Below are 24,371 nucleotides of genomic sequence, written 5' to 3'. Positions count from 1 at the left end.
CCCAGCACAGAGCCCCGAGGGGCTCCATCTCACAACACTGAGATCATGACCTGAGTCGAAGTCAAGAGTCCGACACTTAACTAACTGAGCCCCCCAGGCACCCCTTGGGTATACTTTCATATGTCTTCATGCTGCCATGGAAGAGTTGAACAGTTAGGACAGAGACTGTGTGACCCACAGGTCTAAAGTATTTGCTATCTGGTCTTTCACAGAAAATGTTTTCTGACTCTGACACTAATTTCAAGCCCCAAATTATGTTCAAGAGACAGAAAATTACTCTGTCAAGTCGTTATTAATGCTAATCACAATTTTTGTACTTTTCTTGCTGGAAACCTATAACGAACAGTTTGCAAACTACGTGTTGGTTCTCCCATCTTTACAGCAGAACTGAACACGGTCAGTGGACCACACCCTGAGTAGCTTTGAGGTAGAAGGCAGAGCAAGGGGACTTGCAATGAGCTGCAGGAGGAGTATTCCAGGTACTGCTGGAATGACGAGTACAAAATCAGTCACAGGAAAGAGCTTGGCATGGCCTAGGCTGACGAGTCGATGGCTGTAGGCAGTGTTCCCATACATGGGTATCTTTTGGCCTACACGGGTATTTAAAACAAATGAATTCTGTGCCAGTGTTTTTGCATGGAGTGATTTCTTTTAAGACCTGGATTTCTGAGTTCTTTTGAGGCAATCTGAAATGTGGCATCATGGACCAACATAGGATTTTAGTAACCTGGGGCAGAGAAGCATCTTCTTGCTGGAAGGGGATGTGTGGGTGCATTGCAGGCAACCGAGTCTGTGACCCCTGTTTTACTAGGTGACACAGGTCAGGGGTCTGGGGCAAAGTGAACAAGGGGAAGGTGGGAGGGAACTGTCTGGAAAGAAAGGCAGGTGAGGACCAAACACCTCAGGACTGATGGGTGCTGGAAAAGACATTAGATGTGAAGGGTTCCAAGTCAGGGAGCAAATTTGGATATTAAGGCCACTTAAGATCAATATTCAGTTATGTTGATGACAGACTGACAGAAGAGTAGCTGGGAAGCTGTGGCTGAAGCCAGGGGAGAGGTAGCAGCCTGCACTGGAGATGGGCAGAGGAAATGGGGAATTTGAGACTATTTTGTAGGAAAAATCAGTAGGACTTGTTGACAGGTTTGAGATGGGGCTGGGAAAAGAGAAAAATCAAAGGTGAAGGATGACATCCAGGTTTCTGACTAGATCCATTGGCTGGCCTGTGTGGCCATTTATGACAGGGGAGGACCAGCAGAAGGAGGAGAAATGGAGATAGTGTTCAGGAAGAATGCCCAGAGCGCCATCTTGGATCCTGTGTGAACTGTCTGTGAAATTCAGAAATGAAGCTGCAGGTGGCAGTTGACAAGAAGAGTGTGAAGGTTGGTGAGCAGGCATTCCTCTCAGGCTCTCTTAGAGGAGTAAGCCCAGTCCCTTCTAAAGATCACCAGCCCCTGCTCCACACTGTCCCACCCTTACCTCCAACATCCAACTGCGGCAAGCATAGGAAACATTCGTTGAGGACTCTCTTTCTATGAGGCAGTCTCTGATGAAGCACAAAGGTTGTAAAAATCCCTACCCTTATAAAGATCACAGTCTGAAGGGAAAATTGTAGATTTTTAATCACGCAGGTTTTACTCTGAGCTTTGCAGCTCTTGCTGACTCCATCATACTTATGTGGAAACTACAGGCCGGGAAGGTGAGAACTTGTGTTGGAAGGTGGAGGGGTGGGTGTGTGGGGAAGTAGAGGATGTGGGGGGAGGTTGGCTCAATGTCAGCCGATGAATCCAAGGAATATGAATGAGGTAAGGGGACCAGACGTGGGTGGGGCGTCCAGCAATGACAGGGGAGGCTGGTGACGGAAGGGTGGCCTGAGCACAGTCCTTGAATGGATGAATTCTGTAACTCCAGGCACGTCCATCTCCCTCTTTGGCCTCAGTCTCTTCTCATCAGTGCAAGACTTTAGACTGAACAGATGGTAGGCAAACAGTTGTGGTGGGAGCTATTATGGGTCTTGTCTCAATATTTCCTAATTTTATAAAGTACTAAATGATGCAAATCATTTCTGCTATGTATTGAAATGAATTGAGTTTATTCTTCGGTGGGAGAAGAACAGGTTGGAATTACACTAAGAGTGGATCTTACAAATGCCCAACATTATCATAAATATCTTTTTTTTTTTTTAAAGATTTTATTTATTTATTTATTGGAGAGCGAGCGAGAGAGAAACAGCATGAGAGAGGAGAGGGTCAGAGGGAGAAGCAGGCTCCCCGCTGAGCCGGGAGCCCGATGTGGGACTCGATCCCAGGACCCTGGGATCATGACCTGAGCCGAAGGCAGTCGCTTAACCAACTGAGCCACCCAGGCGCCCCTATCATAAATATCTTGATGAAGGAAAAGTTTGCAAAACTTCTAGACTAGGCCATTTTAAACCTTCTTCCAACTGCAGTCTGTGGTTTTGAAGTGCCTGTGTGTGGAAAACTGAAAGAGACTCAGTACCTTTCAGAATCACAGCAAATTATTTCTGAATTAAACCAGGATATAAATAAAAAGTGACACACGAGATTACTATCTTTTCTATCCCTCTTGCTATCTTTTAAGTTCTGGAATTCCCATCTTCTCCCATTGGGGAGCTGGGCTGGTGCTCTGGCTCACATAGTGTCCTCCCGGTGAACATAAACCAATTTCATAGAGCACTGACCTCAGACAGAGCCATTCTGTGACCTTGTTCATGACTGATCAAGAGAAAAACAAGACCTCTCCATTTTTGCGTCTGAACACAGACAAAAACACGAGCACTGTCCAAGCCACAAAAATGACCAAATACCCCCCTCCTGGTTAATATGAGTGACTGCTGCTTCATTACCAACTACAGTTTTTGCCTTATTTCATTCTTCTTCCCGCATAGACTAGGTTGATTGAGATACCGAATTATGGACTTTCCCCTGCTTCCCAACAGCATCCAATCCCGAGTTACACCTTCTCTCTTAAACCTGCGTCAAATCACCTAACACTAGCCAAAACCACCAGCACCTTTCTGTCACCTCTTAGTGAGACACCTCGTGGAGGCCCATGGTGTACCTTCTCCACCACTGTAATGGGGAATAAACCCAACTTGTTCAGTGGTAGGTGTGTTTCTGGTGGCTTTGGCTGGAGAGCATGAACCCATTCCAAGCTAAACTAGTCCCAAGAAAATGAACCAAGATGACCCATTGTAAATGTTCATCATCTCTCAGCAAGAAGCCCAGAGCCTTCTCAAAGCAGGATATGGTAGACACTTCTGCAATTGTAGAGCATTCTACTCAACTTCTTAGGGTTTAGAAATGCCTGAGAATTCGTTGGCCATACACATCAAAAGGCCTAAGAGATTTTAAAAACCTAAATAGGTGAATGTGAATTGTCTGAAAGTACCTCAGCCAGTTGGGGGGTGAGGGAAGTGTTTGCAAACAGCCTGCAGGAAAGTGGACCACACAGGGGCATCCACTTCCACTGACCACAGTGAGAACAGAAACTCCTGGCATCCTGTGTCATGTGGGTCCTGGGTTGGATACAGAGTTAGGTGAAAAGCAGCAAGGGACATTAAAAGAGTTTCATTGGAATATTAAGCAAAGGGCATCTGAATTGTCAATGAGCTGAGAACACCTCACTGCTGAGATGAGGAATGCAAAAAAAGTCCTCATAAAGGAAAACACAACCTCCAAATCTCTCATGCTGCCATAACAACAGGCAACTGGGGAACACGGATGATGAGGGCAAGATCCCACTGTGAGGGAAATGGAAACCAGGCAAGGGAAAATGTAAGCTAATCCTTGTCACAAAAATAAAATCTGTCACAGCTGTTAGCTGTAAGAGAGGGAAAAAAGCAATAAGTGTATTTTACTTTCGCATGATGTCTTTCATCAGAGGTTATTAGAACACACTTCACCATTATTAACTCATTCCTTGAGCACCATGCTGAGTGTGCAATCACCCATTTTATGGGCAATACGGTCAGCTCAGTGACTCATGATGAGGACACAAAGGAATAAAACATTCCACAGCAAATGGCCGTGGTGCTAAGTATTGCAGACTTGTTTGAACTCCCAAATTCTCTTTTACCAAAATTTCTTTAACTTTATTTAATAAAGTGTAACATTAAAAAAAAAACTTCTCTCAAAATGGGAAATATGAAATCAATTGGCTAATCTTGGTAAAGGGTATTGTATTATTTTTGCAATTTAGCTGTACATTTGAACTCTATCAAAATACAAAGTTACAACAAAATAATTTTCATGAGGGTGGGGTTTTCTGGCTCTTTGTTTGTTTGTTTTTGAGAGAGAGCATGTGAGGGTGGGGAAGGGGGAGTGGGAGAGAGAGAATCTTAAGCAGACTCCCCGTTGAGCGTAGAGCCCTACCTGGGACTCAATCTCCTGACCTTGAGATCATGACCTGAGCCAAAATCAAGAGTCGAACACTTAACTGACTGAGCCACCCAGGTGCCTGGCTGTTGTGTCCATTGCTATGGCCCGGTGCCAAGCCCAGAGCTTTGCCCTGTTGGTGCTCAATCAGTGCTTGTTGAGTGGACAGTAGGCATTCAGTGAACAGTAGCAACTGTTAGTAAATGTAGCTTGCCAATGCCTTCTCATCAACTAAGCAGCTCCAACAAGTTCTATACTGTGGGACATTCTCTGATGACTTCCTTGGCCACTGATAGTCTTCTATTTATTCCACACATATACCCCCCAGTGTCTGTAGGATGCTAGGAACTGTGCCAGATGTTGGGTAATCAGGGTTGATGAATATCCAGTCCACGCACTGGTTAAGTTTAGACAGACATGAAGCACACAACTCACAAATGGGAATTGACCCCCAGTGGTGACAAAGGCTATAAGAGAGGGTACAGGATGCCCAGGGAGGCTGGGGGAGGGAAAGAGGAGAGAATAGGAAGAATGAACCACATGTAATGAGCAAAGAAAGGAACAGTATAACACCAGCCTGAAAAAGTGGATGGAGACATGTGTGTGTGGGGGGACGGGGTGATGAATTTCCCTCCATTCTTCTGAGTTCTTGACTGAGAGCCTAACATTATAGGAGTTCAGAATATGTCATCCCAAATATGCCACACTGGCATGTTGATTATATTGATTTAAAGGTGCTTGAGAATCAGCTGGTGAAAAAAGACACTCTGACCTTCCCTTGCCCCCTGAAAGCAGAAGACAAATCTCCCATGGGAAAGGTAACCTCCCTGCACCAGGAGGGTAGAAGGCATCCTTACCACCAGAGATGGAAATTCAGGGCTGAGAAGGTTATATATATATATATATATATATATATAAAACCTGTTCATTCTTCACCAATTTTCTACCCCAAGCCCAACCCCTCTCTCTTGTTAATTCTTTGCAAATTTATTTTCTTTTTCTGAAAGATATAAACACTTCCTGCCCTGGTCACTTCTTTGAGTCTTCTATTTTTATGGGCCTCCTGTACATAGGTACTAAAATTAAATTTTGTTTTTCTCCTGTTAATCTGTCTTACGTCAATTTAATTACTAGACCAGTCATAGATCCTAGAAAGGAAGAAGGAAAACTTTTTCCCCTACAACATGTGTACCTCATATACATATGGGAGATACCCAGGAAAAAAAATGAGCAAATTCCAGGAGGTAGCTTAGAACTCAGACTTCCAAAACCATCTAAAGAGGGAAAGGAGAGAGGGATATAGGCTTCTTAGGGGAAAGTAAATGATTTTTAGGGAAGGTGACTGGTCCCTCAGAAGAATAGATGGGAGGTGTGACAGTCTGTGATCAGCTTATCTGGGTGTGGTGAGGACCCCTAGTCTCCTCTGGTGTGATAAGAGTTCACCCTCTCGAGCTGATGAAACTCCTAGGGAGGGGACTTAGGACAATTGGTCCCTTTTGGAGGATCTGTCCTTAGGCGGATAAGGGGAGTTCAGAGAAAGCCTCTCCATGCATTTGCTGTTTTCCAAGTGCCTACAATTCACAACCATCAATATGCCTAAGAAGCGGCGTCTCTTGTGGTGGCACATTCTGCTTCCCTCCTCAGGCCACGTCTGGCCTTGTAGCCAAAGTCACGGGCTGAGCTTTATGTCAGACAGCGGGAACCCAAAGGATGGCAGCTGACCTGACCAGACTTGTACCTTTCCAAGATCCTTCAAGCTAGTCCGAAGTCCTTTCTACTGAGTCTTACTGCCAGGCTTTTGAGAGGGACAAGGTGGAATTTCTAAAAACTAACAGAAAGTAAAGCCTCCACTGGTGACAGCCCTGTGAGGCAGCCAAGTGCCGGAACCCAGCAAGCCAACTGCCTAAGAGTGGTAGCTAATGCTTAGTGCTTAATCTTTGTCAGGCTTTATTTTAAGCTCAGTATACACATTAACTCATTAAATCTCCATGAAGTCTGTGAGGCAGCTGCTATTTTGATCTGCATTTTTTACAGATGAGGTTTCTGAGACTTGGAGAATTTTAAGTAACTTTGCTAAAAGTCACAGAGCAAGTAGGGGAAACACGATTCACATTCCAGCAGGCGGGCTCCCAAACCAGCAATGATGGTAGAGAAGGAGATCCCGGTGTGCCACCCCAAATATGCCACTTTGGTATAAGGATTATTTTGAGCTGAAGGCAACTGAGAATCAAGAGATGCAGGCGGGGAGCCTGCGTGGCTCAGTCGGTTAAGCGTCATTTCTGCTCAGGTCATGACCCTGGGGCAGTGGGATCCAGCCCCACGTTGGGCTCTGCACTGGGTATGGAGCCTGCTTAAGATTCATTCTCTCCCTCTCCCTCTGCCTCCCACCCCTCTCTTCATTTCTAAAGAAAAAAGAGAGGGAGAGATGCAAGAACAATTCTGTGCCCTCCCCTAATCTGCCTAAAAGCAGGGCATGTTTCCCTTTGTAAAGTTGTCTTCTGTACCAGGAAGAAGACAGCAACTCTTGCCACTGGAGATGAAAGAAGAGTTTCATGAACAAATCGTACTGAAATAATGCCTATTTTCCATTAGTTTCCCCATATATCTCCTAGTCCCTTTGCCAATTTATCATTCCTTGAGTAATTTATCAGTCCTTTCCTTTGGTAAAAACCCTGAATCTAACCACATCTTCTTTCATGTGAACTCCCTTGCACATAAATATGAATAAAAATTGCATGTCTTGGGGTGCTGGCTGGTTCAATCAGTTAAGTGTCCAATTCTTGGTTTTGGCTCAGGTCATGATCTTTGGGTTGTGAGATCGAGCCCTGAATTGGGCTCCATGCTCAGTGGGGAGTCTGCTTGAGATCCTCTCCCTCTGCCCCTCCCCTCAAGGTCTCTCTCTCTCTCTCTCAAATAAATAAATAAATCTTTTTAAAAATTGCGTGTCTTTTCTCTTGTTAATATGTCTTTTGTCAGCTTAATTTGCAGGCCCTCAGGGACTGAACCAAAAAAGTTTTTTCTCCCTTACAATAGTAATGGGTGTCTAGATCACAGAGGGATTGGGCAGGTCACACATCCATGTGGCTGCCCTAAGATTCAGATACCCAGCTCCCTGGATCCCAAACCACCATGAAAGCACTTTGGTGACAGAAAACAACCACAAAGTAAAACATACATCAAACACAATTTGAAAACAACCCCTGAAAGCCACTTGGATTCTGTTCCACAGCCCTGGTTTCTCTTGTCATTGGTGGAGAGAGTTTCTGCAGAGACTGAAGAGAGTTCAGCCCCAGCCCTGCACCCTCTAGAATCCTTTCCTTCCCATTGGGGCTGGGGCTCCTGGAACCCAGCACCCAAGACCCAAGCCCACACCAGGTTTTTTTTGGTTTGTTTTTTTGTTTTTTTAAGGGAGATATTAAGAGAGAGAGATAGCATGCATGAGTTGGGGTGGGGGGCAGTGGTGGCAGAATGAGAGAGAGAATCTTAAGCAGGCTCCATACTCAGAACAGAGCCTGACACAGGGCTCGATCTCCTGACCCTGAGATCATGACCTGAGCTAAAATCAAGGGTCAGATGCTTAACCGACTGAGCCACCCAGGCGCCCCCACACCAGGCTTAGGAGGCCTCCTCTCTGGCACTCTTGGGGGCCTCGGGCTCTCCCAGAGTTGGCCTCTTACTCTGCTCTCTGCCTGGCCTGGGTGTGAATCCTTTTTGTCTTGCCTCCCTCTTGCCCAAGGCCCTCTGATGGATGCCGGCCCTGACGTTCTGGACCACAGTCACTGCTGATTCAGGATGTCAGTGCAACCTACAAGTCACTACACAACAGTGACTGTCAGCAGGACTGGATATAGTGAGACCAGGGCCATTCCCGAGTTCTAGGCCCGAGGCTTCAAAGCGTGTGGTTGCTAGACTTGCAGCAACAGATCACCTGGGAATGTTAGGGAGTGTTCAGGCTCCTCCCTAGGTTTTCTGACTCAGAAACACAGGCGAGACTTTACAGTCTTGTTTAATAAGCCCCCCAAGGAGGCTGATTAATGCTGCAGCAGAGCCTCTAATCCAGTTTAAACTCAGCAAACTGTGGCCCATGGGTCAAATCCAGCCTGCCACTTGCTCGTGTCCTGCTTGCAAGCTAAAAATGGTTTTTACGTTTTCAAACGGTTGAGGGGGACGGGGTAAAATCGAAGGAAGAATGACATTCCAAGATATTGGAAAAATTGTCTTAAAGTCAAATTTTGGTGTCCATAAATAAAGTTTTATTGGCACACAGCCACTCCCATTCGTTTCCATGTTGCCCCCCTTCCCCCCCTTGTGAGCTCTAATAGCAGAACCGTGGTGGAGACCATAAAGCCTAAAATATTTACTATCTGAGCCTTTGGAGGAAAGTTTGTTGACCCCTGCTCAAGGCAAAACGGTTTGAAATCTGCAATGTTTGGTGCATTGTGGCCACTGTCAGGTGCAGCCCAAACAGGCTGGTTACACAGAGCGAAAGCGCTGTGTAGAATCCGTTTCTGTGCCAGGTAATTAAATTAGTTTATGTCTCTAAAAGATGCTAAAAATGGCACTGGGATTTATTTATTTATTTATTAAAGATCTTATTTATTTATTCGACAGAGAGAGAGACACAGCGAGAGAAGGAACACAAGCAAGGGGAGAGGGAGAGGGAGAAGCAGGCTTCCGCGGAGCAGGGAGCCCGATGCAGGGCTCGATCCCAGGACCGTGGGATCATGACCTGAGCGGAAGGCAGACGCTTAATGACTGAGCCACCCAGGCGCCCCAGGCAGTGGGATTTACAAAAGGTCCCAAAGGCCCAGCCAGTCCCATATCCAAATAAATAAATCTGTTTTTCACAGCCCCAAACGTCTGCTTCTGCTGTTGGAAATGTTGCCAGGTAGGCCCGGCTGGTGTTTCTCTGTGCCTCCGTAGGGCAAATATAGGGCAAGGAGCTTGATTGTCTTGGGCTAATTCAGGGCGTCCGTGGAAGAAGACTAATGAGGATAGGAATTCAGGTCTGAGGAATGTTCAGCTCGAGCTAGGACTCAGTTTACAGTGAAAGCCAGGCGCAGAAGCCGCATTCACCGAACCACGCGGCGTACCCAGGGTGCCAGGCGCATGTGAGGAAAGGCTCGAAAACGTCAATCCCATCTGTCTGTAGCTTCTGGCCTAAGAAGTAGAGTCCCCAGAAATGAGGCTGGGCAGGTGGTTAGATCTCCGAGGACCTTGTATAACACTCCACGGGAGCTGGGGTTTCTCTAGTATATGGAACTAAGAATCATGGCAGCGTTTTAAAAATGAGGGCGTCACATCTCCTTAATGCCAGTTTGATTTAGGCTCTAGGGATACAAAATAACGCTCTTGCCCATAAAGCAAGCCTGGTCTTGGGAGAAACCTATGTAAACACAATTTTTTTAACACTTTGAATTTTCAATTACTGTTAGGATTTTGAAAGTTGGTGAATCCAAGAGCAAGACACCTTAAATTTGTACCTGCAGTTTCCCAAGCTACCGCCCCGCAGCCTCCCGCAGAGGTGTGGACTCAGGAGGACTGAGCGGGCATGCCATGCGGGGTAAGTGGGGGGCATCCGGACCAGGTGGAGGCTGGAGGTGTGGGCAGTGAAAGAATTCACCCAAGGCAAAACAAAAGAGATAGAACTTATTGCAGGCAGAACAGGAGGAGAGACGGTCTGTGAGGAGGCGGTGGTGAGGGGCTATAGTTACAAGGCCGAGTGAGGAAGTATGGGAATGTACGGAATTTTCCTTTTGGTAATCTCAAGAACTGTGCCTGGTTGTAACTGGTCAGTTAGGGTTGTGGCTGTTTTGAAGTGGGTCACTTAGTGAGCCTGTTTGCGTCAGCTGGGTGGGCGCTGTGGACACTTTTGCCTTGCTCCAGTTTCCGTGGCTTGTCAGGTGCAAGTTTCCCTAGTTCTCAGATTCAGGTCACTCGGTATGGTCTGTGAGAAAGAAAACCACAGGACCAAAATGATGCGACTTGTCCTAATGCCGCATGTCAGTAAACCAAGATTCAATACCTCACCTAACTGCAGTTTCAACTTCTCCACAAGTGGAACCTTTAACCAGCCAAACTGGAATTCCCCGGTCAACACTAGGGGCCGAGTCCTTGAGGGACCCCTTCCCCTGAGGAGGGCGGCCTCGCCTAAACAGTGTGTTCCGTACTAATAAATACCTTTCTTTTTTATGCCCTCTCTCTGCCTTTTAAAACCTTTCCTTTTCTGCAGCTCAGCAGAGCTCCCCTCTACTTGCTGGATGGGATGCTTCCTGATTCATGAATCATTTTATAATGCCAGTTAGATCTTCGAATGTGCTCAGTTGACTTTTATTTATTCTAACAGCTCTAAGGATGACTTGACTCACAGTTACCTGAGCGATTTTTAGCTCTGTGTCAAATACCTACTGGTTACCAGAAAACCAAGGATGCCACATTGGCTGAAACTAAGTTAAACTAAATCAGTTTGTCTAGGGGTCAAGTAAGATGACAAAAAATATTTAAAATGGTCCTGAGATACAAGCAATGCTCCCAAATTATATTCGAGATCATTTGGTCCCTCTAGTTGCCATGTCTCCTAGTGGAAACAAATGACCCACTTGAGGTGGGGGCCCAGCCCTGGCCAGTTGGGGCTTCTCTGTGGCTCTGAATGCTGGGCTGGTCCCGGGATCTCAGTGACTCAGTAGAAGGCTGGGAGCATCCAGACTGAGGGATGTCCACAGCTGACTTGGGAGCAGAAGTAGTTTTCCAGAAGTTGAGGGTAAGCCATAGATTTAACTATGGTTAAGGTCATTTAAGGAATGGCCCACCTTGAATCAGGACTTAAAAGGGCCCCTGAGACCTATAGCTGGAGAGAGAGAACTTTCTGTCTTATGTGACAGTCTAAGTGACTCTGCAGCCAAAGGCAAATATCTATACTATACTATACTTGGGCTACCCCAGAATAGGAGAAGAGTCACTAAAGGGCCACTCAGAAAATGTCTTCACAATTGTGCCGAAGTCTTACACCCTAAGATTTGGCTTCTCTTATAGAAGGGATTTGGAGTTTCCAAATCTAATTTAAAAACCAATTTTAATGTAATTAGACCTGAAGAATAAAGGGAGTCCTGAAGAATAAATCGCTCAGGTAACTGTGAGTCAAGTCATCCTTAGACCTGTTAAAATAAATAAAAGTCAACCGAGCAAATACATTTTCTTTATTCCTAAAGAATAAAGAAAATAGTCTCTTTTCTATCCCCACCTCTACCCCAACCCCTACCCACAGAGCCACCCTTCTCCCCACTCCACACACACCTGGGTAATTTCTTCAGGTTTCAATGCTAAAAATCACTTTTTCTGAGAGGTCTTCAGAACTGTCTCAGAAAATCTGAGCATGTATGGTATGATCACCAAAACCATTGTAGTTATTCATTACTTTTCCCTTTATCTGATCTGATTTCATGATTTAAATATCTGGTTTTTGTTAGTCATTTCTCTGAACGTACTTTGGACACCAAAATCCAGATCTGTGAGTTATGCAGTGTCTTCACTCATGTTTCTGTATTTAAACAACCACCCTGTTATCCCCAAATGAATAGGAATCTATTTGAAAGAGTAAATACAAAGAAGTTGAGAATATGTTCATTTTCTTCATAATGGTTTATTCATTCATTCATGTATTTGTTAATTCACACATGCAATCTTAATTCATACTGATTATCCTAGGCAAGGTACTAATCACAATAATTAAGACACGGTAGACTAAGCAATAATAAAGGTATGTACAAGATGTGTGTGCAGGAAGGATGGGGGGGACTAGCCACTGGGGTAGTAGAAGCCAGTTGACTTTGGCTTTAAAGATTAAGTTGGCATTTTCCAGTGAATCAAAGTGGAGAACATCCTATGGAAAGTTTGAGACCTAGAAACTGGGTGTCGTTTCATTTGTTTAAAACTGTGCAAAGGGAGAGTCCCAAGGGACAAGGCTATCCACAGCCCATATTAGAGCCACACATGGGGTTGCCAGACTTAGGAAATAAAAACATAGGACACACAGTTGAATTTTGGATAAAAAACAAGTCACTTTTCCTTTTAGTGTAAGTATGTCCCATGCAATATTGAGAACACAGGATGATACAGATGTGAGTTTGATCTGCAGGTTTACTGGTTCTGTGCCTTTAGAATTTGACTTTTCTCAACCTCAGCGTCTTCATCCTTAAAATGGGAATAATAACAAGTATCTTTCAAGGTCTTAGTGAATATTGACTATGAGTTCTAGGGTCACGGTAGCTCCCAAATAAACAAGTCATTGATAAAATGGAAGGAGCACGGAACCATGTCATGAAGCTGTCTTGAATCTTGAAGCATGAGTTAGAAGAGTTCATCCCTCGAGGGAGGGATACTCCAGGCATGAAAGAACATGAGCACTGACACTGAAATGTTTAAAAAAATAATAAAAATAGGGCACAAGCAAGAAAGGGTGAGCAGGTACATGAAATACTGGGCAGGAAGTGACAAAGACACATAATGAAGAGAAAAGGGAGTGTCTTCGAGCGACAAAGTGAGGGGTTGCTTCCAAAAGGATGTTGTGCCCAGAGTGAACCATGATACTTAAATTCACACCATCCATCCATTTTGTTTTATGAATGCAGCTGGTCATTTTCAGTGACTGAAAATCCTTTATTCCCCATGCGGAGCACCTCTTTCTTCCAAGTTATCGTGGAAACTGAATCAATTTAAGGGAGATTTTTGCCCACTGACCCCCCAACTCCCACTCAGACTCCTGTTTCCTGTTGACCCAGAGGTCTGCACTGTTGATTTATAAGTGTTAATCCAGTCTTGGTAACCAAAGAGCCATTCTAATACCCATAGCTCAGTGCCTGAGATCATGAGGGTGGCTGAGCTTTCTGAACTAAGGGCTTGGGGAGGAATAATATTTATTCTTTGGATAAAAGCCATCAAATAAAGGTAAAATAACATTTGGGACTTGTTTTATTTCTGTTACTACAAATTCTCTACTTCTATCCTTCTCTTGACTTCCTTTCCCACACGGCTGGTCTGTGGTCCTCACTCTCCAGCCCTGCTCTCGGAATCCATTTGGGCCATTGGGCCTTTGGGATGACTCTGGTTGCCATGGCAGCACCAGGAGTTGGGAGGACCTCGCTTTCCTTGCTGGTGTTTCGTAGCTTTAAGGTCTGGGCAGTTCTCTCCTACAAGCTAACTAGCATTCCTGTCAAGGAGACACCTTTAATCTTCTGTCGATTCTTCCCCAACAGTTATGTCTGATTTCCCCTTTGGCTAGAGCTAGCTTTTGCAGAAGCTTCAGTTACCCCATTAGGAACTTTAGAATTGGGGGGATTTAGGTTGACTGGCAGCAAACTGCTTGGCCAAATCTAACGAAGTGGTGTTGGCGCCACCTGGTGGTACTTGTCAGCTCTGACTTAAATGCCAACAGAGGGGGCGCCTGGGTGGCTCAGTCGTGAAGCGTCTGCCTTCGGCTCAGGTAGTGATCCCAGGGTCCTGGGATCGAGCCCCGCATTGGGCTCCCTGCTCGGTGGGAAGCCTGCCTCTTCCTCTTTTCCTGCTTGTGTTCCCTCTCTCGCTGTCTCTCTCTCTCTGTCAAATAAATAAATAAAATCTTAAAAAAAATAAAATAAAATAAAATAAATGCCAACAGAGTCCCTCGGGTTCCGAACTAGTTGGAGTTTATCGGGTAGAGGAAGCCGTTCCTGGTACGGTCCTGTTAGTGGGAACCTTGCTGCCTTTGATCTCATCGCTTGTGAGAAACTTACATAAATGATCTGCAAACTTTGATACCGAAAGTGTGCTGATCTTTCGACAATTACCTGCTCAGAAGGCCTTCACTTTCTGAAGCACAAACCAGAGATTTTTCAGATGAGGACACTGACATAAGTAATCCCCCAGACCCACAGGTACACACTCTTCTTTTAAACCTGGGTTGGCTGGTGACAAAGTCCCAGCTCTTCCAAGGACACGGCATTGTCTCTTAATACGGTGCTGGGCCAAGGTGTGTGCTCACACAGTGGAAGGAGAAGGGGTATGGGGGAAGCACAATTTCTGCACTTTCCAAGGAGGGAGGAGACAGACAATTACTACCCGTAATGTCTAGGCTGGTGCTTCTCAAACTGAATGTGCCTACAAATCGCCTGGGGGCTCTTGATAAATTGTAGATTCTGATCAATAGTTCTGAAGACAGCCCTGACCTTCTGCATTTTTAACCAGCTCCTAGGTGAGGCTGACCTGCGTGTCTACAGACCACACGTTAGGTCTGGAGGAGGCTTGAGCTATGGTTTTGAGCAGGGAGCAATTTCACATACTCCCACCTCCCCACACCCCCCCACTCCTCCCCACCCCCCACTGAGGACATTTGGCAAAGCCAGGCTTTTTGGTGTCTCTACTGGGGTGAGGGGACCGTGCTACTGGCATTGGTAAATAGAGGCTGGGGTGTTGCTAGCACCCTCTGATACCACAGAGAATTACTTGCCCAAATGTCAATTGTGCATAGGCTGGGAAGTCCTGCCCTGAATCTAGAATCTAGTCTTGTGTGAGGGGCCCGTGGGCTGTAAGCAGCTGAGGTCCCCTCACCTGGAGGGGGTTTGCTGGGAAATTGGTGTGAACTGGTTTCTTTTGTTTCTGAAAAGAAACAATTCAGTCCTAGAAAGCCCCCATGCATATTTCAGAGGCAAAGGAAGGGCAAGTGAACCCAGTGGGGACTTGCGAGTATGAGCCGTGATTAGGAGTGTCTCCATTCAGTCAAGGACTTAGCCACACAAAATCAATGAGCCCCTCGGTCTGGGAAATGCTTTCCTTCCCAGCTCCGGTAGGACCAAAACAACAATGAAAAGGAACTTCTTCCTAATGTGATTTATCCCCCAGGAGCTCTTGATGATAAAATTATTACCGTAAACCTAGACTAGGGGGTCAGCAAACTTTTTCTGTAAAGGGTCGGATAGTAAACATTTTAGGCTTTGCAGGTTTTATGGTCTATGTCACAAATACTCAACTTTGCCAGTGTAGCCCAGAAGCACCCAGAGACCATGGTAAAGAAATGGGGAGGCTGCATTCATTCCAGAAGTACTTTATTTACAGAAATAGCCTCATGTCAGATGGCTGGAGGCTACAGTTTGATGATCTCCGGTCTGGGCGCTCAAGGGAATCGGATCAGCTTTCGATCCTACGTTAGCTGTGACATAAGCAAGTGCATTTTTATCTGCCCTCCTTTGGTTTTATGGGCGTGAGGAGAGGGTGGCTAATGCCGTAAAACAGGCAACAAAACCAAAATGGTTTCGTGCCTGACCTCATCACTGTGGAAACAACCGATGGCACAATCCCATAATTCTAGTATCTCCCTCTGACAACGCAAGTTCTCGAATTTATCACCAAACATTAATGAGCCAAATGTGCTTAGCATTACTGGGAGCTGCAGGGAACCCAAAAAAGGAAAGTCACAGTCCACTGTTCTTAAGCATTTTTGTTGTTGTTGTTGTTGTTGTTGTTATGGTAATAAGACATAAACACATAATCACAGCAAATTCAAACGCCCATAGATAGATAATTTATTAAAAGCGCATGTGACACTTGGTTAGGCATTTGGGAAAAATGGAACCTGCATACGTTCTTCTGTTACCAAAATAAATTCCAGTTGGTTCCAATACTTAAATGTAAACAAAGTGAAATCATTGGTGGTAGAAGTAAACACAGGATGGGTATACATTGTTTATAATTGTGGGGTTGGGAGAAATTTTCTATTGAGAACGGGAACTCAGAATCCACAAGGAAAAGATCACATAAAGATAAAAAGCAGCTATGTGAGAAAGTCTGCCATAAACAAGATCAAAAAGAACTGGATAATTATTTTAATACAAAGAGTGAATTACTCAACTTTGTGAACTCATAAAAATCAATAGGAAATGATGAATACCATAACAGAAAAGTCATAATTTATTGAAGGACACATTGCCAATTAATCTTATGCATCTGAGTAGATGTGAAGAAAATAAAGAAAAAAAAATCCTGACCAAAATCAATTGAGATTCATCACCTAGGGACAGGTCAGCTGCAGTCTTGGCTCTTTGGATCGCAGTGCCCTCCCGCTGCTCCTGAGGATGGCCGTCCGGGAACCCACGCTGAGAAAGGCCACATGGAGCCCCTCCAGGCTCAGCTGGCCCCACCTTGAGCCATTCTGGCCCAGGAGTCAGATTAGAGACTGAAGAAGCCTCTGGATGATCCCAGCTCCCAGCTGTTCAAGTCACTCCCAGCCTTTCGGGTCTCCCAGCTGAGTCCCCAGACGTCAGGGAGCAGAGACAAGCTGTGGTCACTGTGCACTTTCTGGAATCCTTACCCACAGACACCATGAGCACAAAAAAGCCCGGATTGTTCTATGCCACCTATGAATTTTGGCTGGTTGGTTAGATAGCAGCAGGAAACACTGTGTACCGCAAACAAGGCAGCCAGGGGTTGACGCAGGAGGGAAGCCATACTGGGAACCGTCTTGGAGACCGAACAGAACACAGCAGCTCACCCAGCTATGACCCAGCATGACGACAAGCTTAGATGCTGGATTCCAGAGCAGGCACGGAAATGGATAAGGCTGAGAGCAGGAGCACCAGCCCCGGGCACCGGCAGTTAGGTGGCTGTCCAGGGCCAACCACCTCTCATCAAGGTCAGAGTCAGTCCTGGGACGTAGATTCATTCAGGAAGAATATTCATCCCTCAAGGTGAAGCAACAGGATCTGTCTGGAGAACAAGCATGGCAGGCACTGTTTTCCTTGGCAGATGGCAAAGAGGACTCGATGAATGGGTGTTAGAGGAAGTGAGTAGAGTGGTAGAGCAGGCAAGCCGGGCAGGAAAAGGACAGCCGAGGGCAGGAGAGAGGGCAGGCTGGCCAGCTGGGAGTCAGGAAGCTGATGCCCAGAGTGAGCAGAGGACACAGGCCAGCTCCGTGACGTAGGGGGGGGAGATCACACCTTCCCTGAGCCTCTTTCTCCAGTTAGAATGCTTTTCCTTTCCTACTTAGCAACCTTAAAACAAACTCCAAACACCTTAGCAAAGTTGACCCTGTAGACCTGGCCCCTGCCTAACTTCTCTCCCCCTCCCCGCTGCCTCCGCCCCAGAATCCTTTCCGTTTGTCAGGCTCACATGTTTGGACCTGCCCGGCTACCTTCCCTCTCTGGCATGCTCAGCCTCCACCACTGGCTCCTGGTCATCCTTCGGGTCCAAGTGAAAGTTCTTCCCTCCCAGAAGCTCTCTCTGGCCATCCTACTGAAAGGATTAAATCTTTGAATCACCTTCTGTTTTGTTTTATTTTTCTTTATTGTACTTATAAGCATCTAAACTCGTCTTGAATATTGTCTTTTCTCCCTCCCCGGAATTGAAGTGACTCCTGAGGGCTGGGACCTTTCCTGTCTTGGTTAATGTTGTATTTCCACGACCTAGAATAGTGCTTACCATTTAGTAAGTGCTCAGTAAATGTATGTTGAGTATAAATAAGTAAAAATCTTTTCGAGACAAACTCCTATCCACGATTCAAAACCCTGCTCAAGCTGAACACCCTGCAAAGCCTTCCCCGACAAATACGCTGGTACTTTGTGCTGCAGTTTCTAAACAAAACACCCACCGTCATTCATTTGCCAAGCTCTCCTGTGCACCCCGCTTTGCAGGTCTCGCCATGGGCTAAATTGGTGAACATGGGCTCTGTAACTCAAGCAGCCAGCTGGATCTCTCAGAGTAACCTCATCAGAAGGGGTTCTCGCAGAGAATGAGGACTGCGGGCAGCTTCCAAAGCCAGACTCCCTGGGCTCCCATCCCAGCAGACCTTGTTGTGTGAGTTTGGAAAATATTTTTGACCTTTCTGGGCCTCCATTTCCTCATTGTGTAATGAAGATCACAATAATTAGCCATAGAGGGTTGTGATGAGCACACGGGGTGCCTGGCACAGAGCAAACATGCACAGGAGTTAAGTGACTTTATATTGAACAGTTGAATCTTTGGCATAAATCTGTACCGCATAAGTACACACAACAGAATCGAATAGGAAATAAGCAAGTTGAGCGAACGCTGTGGAAATACAACGGTCATCTCTGTAATGATACAGAGAAGGACCCCCGCCTCCAGATGAGCTGGTTCACACCGGCTCCACGTGGGGGCTCCACAGGGACCCGTCCACAGCCCGAGGTTCCCTATGACCGAGCACACGTGGGACTCCTCCCCACACGCGGGTGAAATCAAACTCCCCAAGGGCCTGCCGCTCCCACCACAGAGGACACGTAAAATCCATCTCCAGCTCACTGCACAAAACCATCACACAAGCTCACCATTTCTTACTCAGAAAAGACAGTATGTCCAGAGTTCCTAAGAGCCAGCCCACTGTCTTAGAGCACACAGAGCGTGGGGCCCCATAAAGATACAGGGGCGGCCAGGCCTTCCTGTCGTGGGGGGTGCCGATCACTGAGGGGCAGCCCTGCTCCCTGGACCGCCCGCCACACACACAGGAGGCGGTCCGTCCCTCCACAGGTTAGAGGACTGGCTCTTGACACGCACTGGAGAGTATGGCAGGGTCCGAGCTGACCCCGAGCAGCCAAACATCTCCTGGGAGGCGTAGGTCACATACACAAAGCCGTCCTCGTCCTTGTAGTCCCTGTAGACTTCTGCCATGGTCACACTCATGCTGACCAGGCTCCTGTTGTTCACCAGCAAATAAAAGGCTTCGGTGGCCCCGAGGACAAGGCGGCTCCTGGGTGGGGAGGAGGGAGGGGGCAGGAAGGGAAAACTTTAACTGGGCAGGGAATGGGCCCCTGACCCAAGGCCTGACTCACCTCTGTTTGTCCACTGCAAACATGTTGACCCAAGGAGCCCACCTCCCCGCTCGAGCGCATTGTCCTCAAACTTGACAAGTCCCCAGGAGGGCCTGTTGAAAGCAGATGCCTGCACTCCACACACACAGATTCTTTTTAAAGATTTTATGTATTTATTTATTGGAGAGAGAGAGTGTGTTACAAGCAGGGGAAGGGGCAGAGGGACAAGCAGACTCCCTGCTGAGCACAGAGCCTGACATGGGGCTCAACCTCAGGTCCCTGAGATCATGATCTGAGCCAAAGTCAGGCGCTTAGCTTAACCAACTGAGCCCCCCAGGCACTCTTCGACACCCAGGGATTCTGAGTCAGCTTGCCTGGGAAGCATCTCACAGGGCTGCAGAATCATGATGCTCAGGAAGACTGAAGAGCTCCCTACTCTTTCCCTGTAGATTTAAAATACCTTAAGTCCTCCCGGTTGGACCAAAAGGGTGAGGCCATCCCATCATTAACTAGGAGACATACCAACACAAAAATGCTACGGTAATAAGCCCCTCTTTGCTCTGAAATGCAAGGTATGTACATCCGCAGACATACAAAGGAGATTCCAGTATCTCCCAGCATCTCACTGTTCAACAGCCTTGGGATGGCATTTTGGAAGGTTGTTTCTCTTTCTTTCTTTCTTTCTTTCTTTCTTTCTTTCTTTCTTTCTTTCTTTCTTTCTTTCTTTCTTTCCTTCTTTCAGCTCCTGAGCAATGGGTAGCTGCTCTTTCCTCCCCCTACCATCCCTCTTCCCATCTCAAGGAGATGGAGAAGCAGCAAAGTTCAATTGGACATGCTGTAAATATCAAGGTCAATCTGAGGCCTGACTCCTCCTGCGGTGCAGGACAACATGGCCATGTGGACCCCCAGGTAAGGGCTATTTCTCTGCAGCACACTTCCATTTGCTCTGCTTGGAAAGACAGGCCCAGCCTGCCCACTCCGGTCTCAGAGCTTTGAACTTTCAGGTGAGCTAGGTCTATGTGGCTATGGGACACAGGTGGCTGGAAACTGATTAATTTTACAACCAGATAATCCCTCCCAAAGTAACCCCAAAGATTTCGGCTTTGACAATTGCATGGGTGTTTTGGGGTAAAAGAAGTGCTCTACAGTGGGAGGGGGTGGAGCTGAGGACAAGTGCATGGCCTTCAGCTCTGCAGGGAACTCTGTTCCCAGAGTCTGCATGCCCACCTCCTATCTCTTGCCATGCTCTCTTTTTCTTTCTTTCTTTCTTTTTTCTTTAAGACTTATTTATATATTTGAGAGAGAGAGAGAGAGAGCATAAGCAGGAGGGGCAGAGGGAGAGGGAGAGAGAATCCCCAAGCAGACCCCGCATCGAGAATGGAGCCCAGCACAGTGCTCGATCTCACAACCCTGAGATCACAAACTGAGCTGAAACCAAGAGTTGGACACTTAACTGACGGCACCACCCAGCTGGCCTGCCATGCTCTCTTTCAATGAGGGTTTTGGCATTCCCTGGAGAAGGAGGCTGTGGGCAGGGATTTTTGTCTGTTCTGTTCACTGCTGTAAAAGACAGAGCCTAGAAAGAACAGAAAACATAACTGATGCTCAATAAACATCCTGGAGCATCAAATGTTGGGATGGGGAGGGGGTCAGGACTGGTGGAAAAGAGAGGATGACCCCTGTCTGGGAAGGAGAAAAAGAATGGCTCTCAGGACTCCAAGGGTTGTTTCCCAGGGAGGTGGGGGAAGGGGTATAATCCTAACACTCACGTTCCCTTAGCCACCTCCACCTAACTCTGGGCCAACATAAGCTTCCCTGAGGAGAGGAAATCGGGATGTTCTTAAATAACTCGTCAAGAGAAACAGAACAGAGACAGATACACACTCATAATGAATTCTTGAGGAAACAAGCAGCTATGCAACTCGAGAGGGCTGGCCTCTCCAGACTTTTCAACCCTATGAAGAATTACCCCCCAGGGGTTACATTCACATTACTCCCAAATCATTTTTACTGAAGCCATGTGTCGGGTGACACTACTTAACCCTATTAAGCTTTAAAAATAGCTCCATTTTCTTTGCTGTGCCTTAACCCAAGGGAGGAGCATGTTTGGGGACGTCCTCCCTATTCTCCCTCCCAGGGTCTGAGCAGTGCAGGGGGCATTTGCCTTTTGAAGAGGTGCCCACTCCCCCAGTGCACACACACTTTAAAGGTACTGTGTTTCTACTGGGAAAATGCAGACTGGGTTTTAAGCAGCACGTGCAAAAAAGGATCTTCTGGACTAGTTCCAGAGCCAAGACGACCTCTGAAACTTCTTAGAAAAGTTGGCAGCTCTTACTCTCTTTAAACTTGTTATCTGTGGGTTCTCCCACCTGTTTAAGTTAGATTAATTCTCAGAGCATCTTTTCTGGGCACTACAGAATCTAAAAGGTGAGTCACAAAGGAAATCTTTTCTCTCTCTTCCAGAATGCCCCCATCCTCAAAACCAAACCAACTAACAAAGCAAACGGAAAAAAGCCCAGCACGCTCCCTGACGTGCACTTTGTCTCCTACCGGATGACGCTGAGGAACTGGGTCATGGTCAGCTCCTGTGGGACCAGGAACTTGGTCTTGTCCAGCGGAGGCAGGAACTTCTCCCTGGGGTAGCGTTCCACTATCACCTGTCAAGAGGGTCAGTCCCTAAGAATGTGACTCCGAGCTCTCCGTATCTTAGAAATTTAGAATAGGGAGAGACTGGGTTTTTTTCCCCTTCTTCTTGTTATTTTATTTTATTTTTCAAGGAACAGGGTATACTCCTTTTCTTTTTTTTTTTTTTTAAGATTTTATTTATTTATTTGACAGAGAGAGACACAGCAAGAGAGGGAACACAAGCAGGGGGAGTGGGAGAGGGAGAAGCAGGCTTCCCGCAGAGCAGGGAGCCCGACGTGGGGCTCAATCCCAGGACCCTGGGATCATGACCTGAGCCGAAGGCAGACGCCCAACGACTGAGCCACCCAGGTGCCCCAGGGTATACTCCTTTTCAAAAAGCACAGTGAAGTCTTACCGGGATCTTGTTTGGGAACTTTGCCCGGATTCCAGCAACTTCCTCTTGTCTGGTTGCTGTGAATATTTCAAAGACAAAAGAATAAGTAAACAGCAAGAGAAGTGTGTACCCTCTTCCCTGTCTCGGGCAGTCCAGACAGCTTCCCTTAGAATTCTACCTAAGCTCTTCCTCTGCTTGAACGGTCTGAGGCTTTGGGTTTTCTGTGGAGTCTGCATTTTGCTCAACAGCTGTGTCTGTCTCTGACTTAAAAAAAAATCCCACAACCAGGACCTAACTCATTCCTCAGCTGCTTCCAAACCGCCCACAGGAACCTAAAGGAGGCCCTTATGTAGGGCTGTGTGACATCAGGCCTCTCCAACCCTCCCTCTCCTCCCCCTCCCTGGGCAGGAGGAGGTCAGTCCCGAGGATGGAGAGAGAACAGCCACCTGCTTGCTGCTCAGACAAAGTCACTTTGCTCACGATCAGTTCAGGCTATTTCTTCGCTGGAGAAATTAGGGTTCACAATAAAATCAGTGGCTGCATCATCAAACAGCCTACATCTGGGCTAAGGACTCTGGAGAGGCCAAACAGCGGGTTCGCTAGGAACAGTCTTGCGCTTCAGAAGGGAACCATCTTGAAGGCGGGTCAGGACGGGGCTGCCGGCCCTGAACTGGGCTGCGTTACTCCCACAACGGTCCTTGCCAGTTTTCACAGAGAGAAACCTATGATCAGAAAGGTAAAGGGATTTGCCAAAGTCACACAGCCAGTGAGAGAGGGGGTTGGGATTAAAACTCTGATCTGGTGCCAAGTAGGGCACAGTCCAGTATATGCTGCCATTTTATCTTCTCTGCCGTAAAGGGCGGGAAGGAAGCCCAGTGACCCCCGAGATCTCCCTTCGAGAGATAAGAAACAGAGGGCCATAGGGGCTAACTGGTTTGCCTGGGATCCAATGGTTGGTAAGAGGCAAGACACAGATCTCCCAGGTCCCAGCGTCCATGGTTTGCTTCCAGACACATACGCACATCCAGGCAGACCTCTTCACTCCGAGTGAGCGGAGGGGTCACATTTCCCAGCAAAGTACCTCAACAGTGAAGTCTTCAAAGGGACATAAAGGGACATAAAGGAAGGTGATGGTACATTCTGTATGTTTGCTTCATGAATCCGAGTGTGAATCTCAGCGCTTTGGTTAATCATCAGGAATGGACATCGAGTGATTAAATGATAGCATCACTGACAAGTGGCCTCATCCTCTGTCCTTGGACATCCTCCGTCTTTAGAAAGGGCACGTGTGTTCATGGGGCTGAGATAATAAGGAGCAAGTGTGGACTGCACGTCTCTAGTCAAGCAGCTTTCAAATGCACAACCTCATTTAAGCCCCAGTTGCCTTGTGGGTGGGAAGGGCAGGTAGGACGCACATCCTGTCGATGCACACTCAGCCAGGGTGCACTGAGGTGGGGGGCCACCCCAGGTCGTCCAGTTCCCAGGAGTGGGCCTAGCACCCAGGACCTGCAAAGCTGGCTCCACGCCTGGCCCTCAATGTCTGATCTTAGATAAATCACTTCATGTTACTAACTATAGTTTTCCTTGTTCCAAAATGATTACTTTTACCTGATTAAAATGGTTTGTTTTGCCTAACGTGGAGTGGTTAAGTGGGAGTTGAATGAACTCATTTATGTGAAGCAGCTAGCGCAGGGCCTGGCACCAAGTCCGACGCCCTCCCTGCACCGGGCCTCCCCAAAGGCCCCACAGTCCGGGAACGTGGACGGGCATTGAGGTTTGAAGGCTGAAAGAAATAGCTCTGGGTTAGGGCCAGGGGAAAATAAGTCCCAGCTGCAGTGTTTGGTCTGTCATTATTAGGGCTTTGAGATGTTTCCTAACTGCGCTGCATTTGGCTTTCTCGGCTGCCACCTGGGATTAGCTCAGCCAGGCCTACCTCTCAGGATATAATGGGGGTGAAGGCGGTAATAGAACAAGGGACTTGGGGAAAAAATAAAATATGGCAATACTAATAGGATGTCTTGTCATTCAGCAAGAGAGTGGCATAGATCATTTTTCTTTTGTGGAAAAGCTTCTTTTTTGAGGGGAGCAGGGTGTCCGTGGGTGCTGTGTGGCCCCATCTTGCTCCTCGGGCCAAGGGGCAGGACCAGTCATCCAGAAGGTGACCAA

At 46.9% G+C, this 24,371-nt stretch overlaps 1 protein-coding gene across 1 annotated transcript; it reads right to left on the bottom strand.

The window, feature by feature from the left end:
- Positions 1-354: 354 nt before the first annotated feature.
- MAP1LC3C (microtubule associated protein 1 light chain 3 gamma) lies at positions 355-22,441 on the bottom strand. Its single transcript, XM_036121630.2, has 6 exons — positions 22,384-22,441; positions 22,227-22,282; positions 21,737-21,843; positions 18,933-19,125; positions 1,480-1,597; positions 355-590 (listed from the first exon to the last, which is right to left on the bottom strand). Exons 1-6 carry the CDS (start codon positions 22,439-22,441, stop codon positions 355-357), a joined length of 768 nt encoding a protein of 255 aa, XP_035977523.2.
- Between the last annotated feature and the right edge of the window lie 1,930 nt (positions 22,442-24,371).

This window comes from Halichoerus grypus, chromosome 7 (genome assembly GCF_964656455.1).
Source record: "Halichoerus grypus chromosome 7, mHalGry1.hap1.1, whole genome shotgun sequence".
NCBI lineage: Eukaryota > Metazoa > Chordata > Mammalia > Carnivora > Phocidae > Halichoerus > Halichoerus grypus.
The sequence above is the reverse complement of the archived record's forward strand: the minus strand, read 5'-3'. Positions and strand labels throughout refer to the sequence as shown.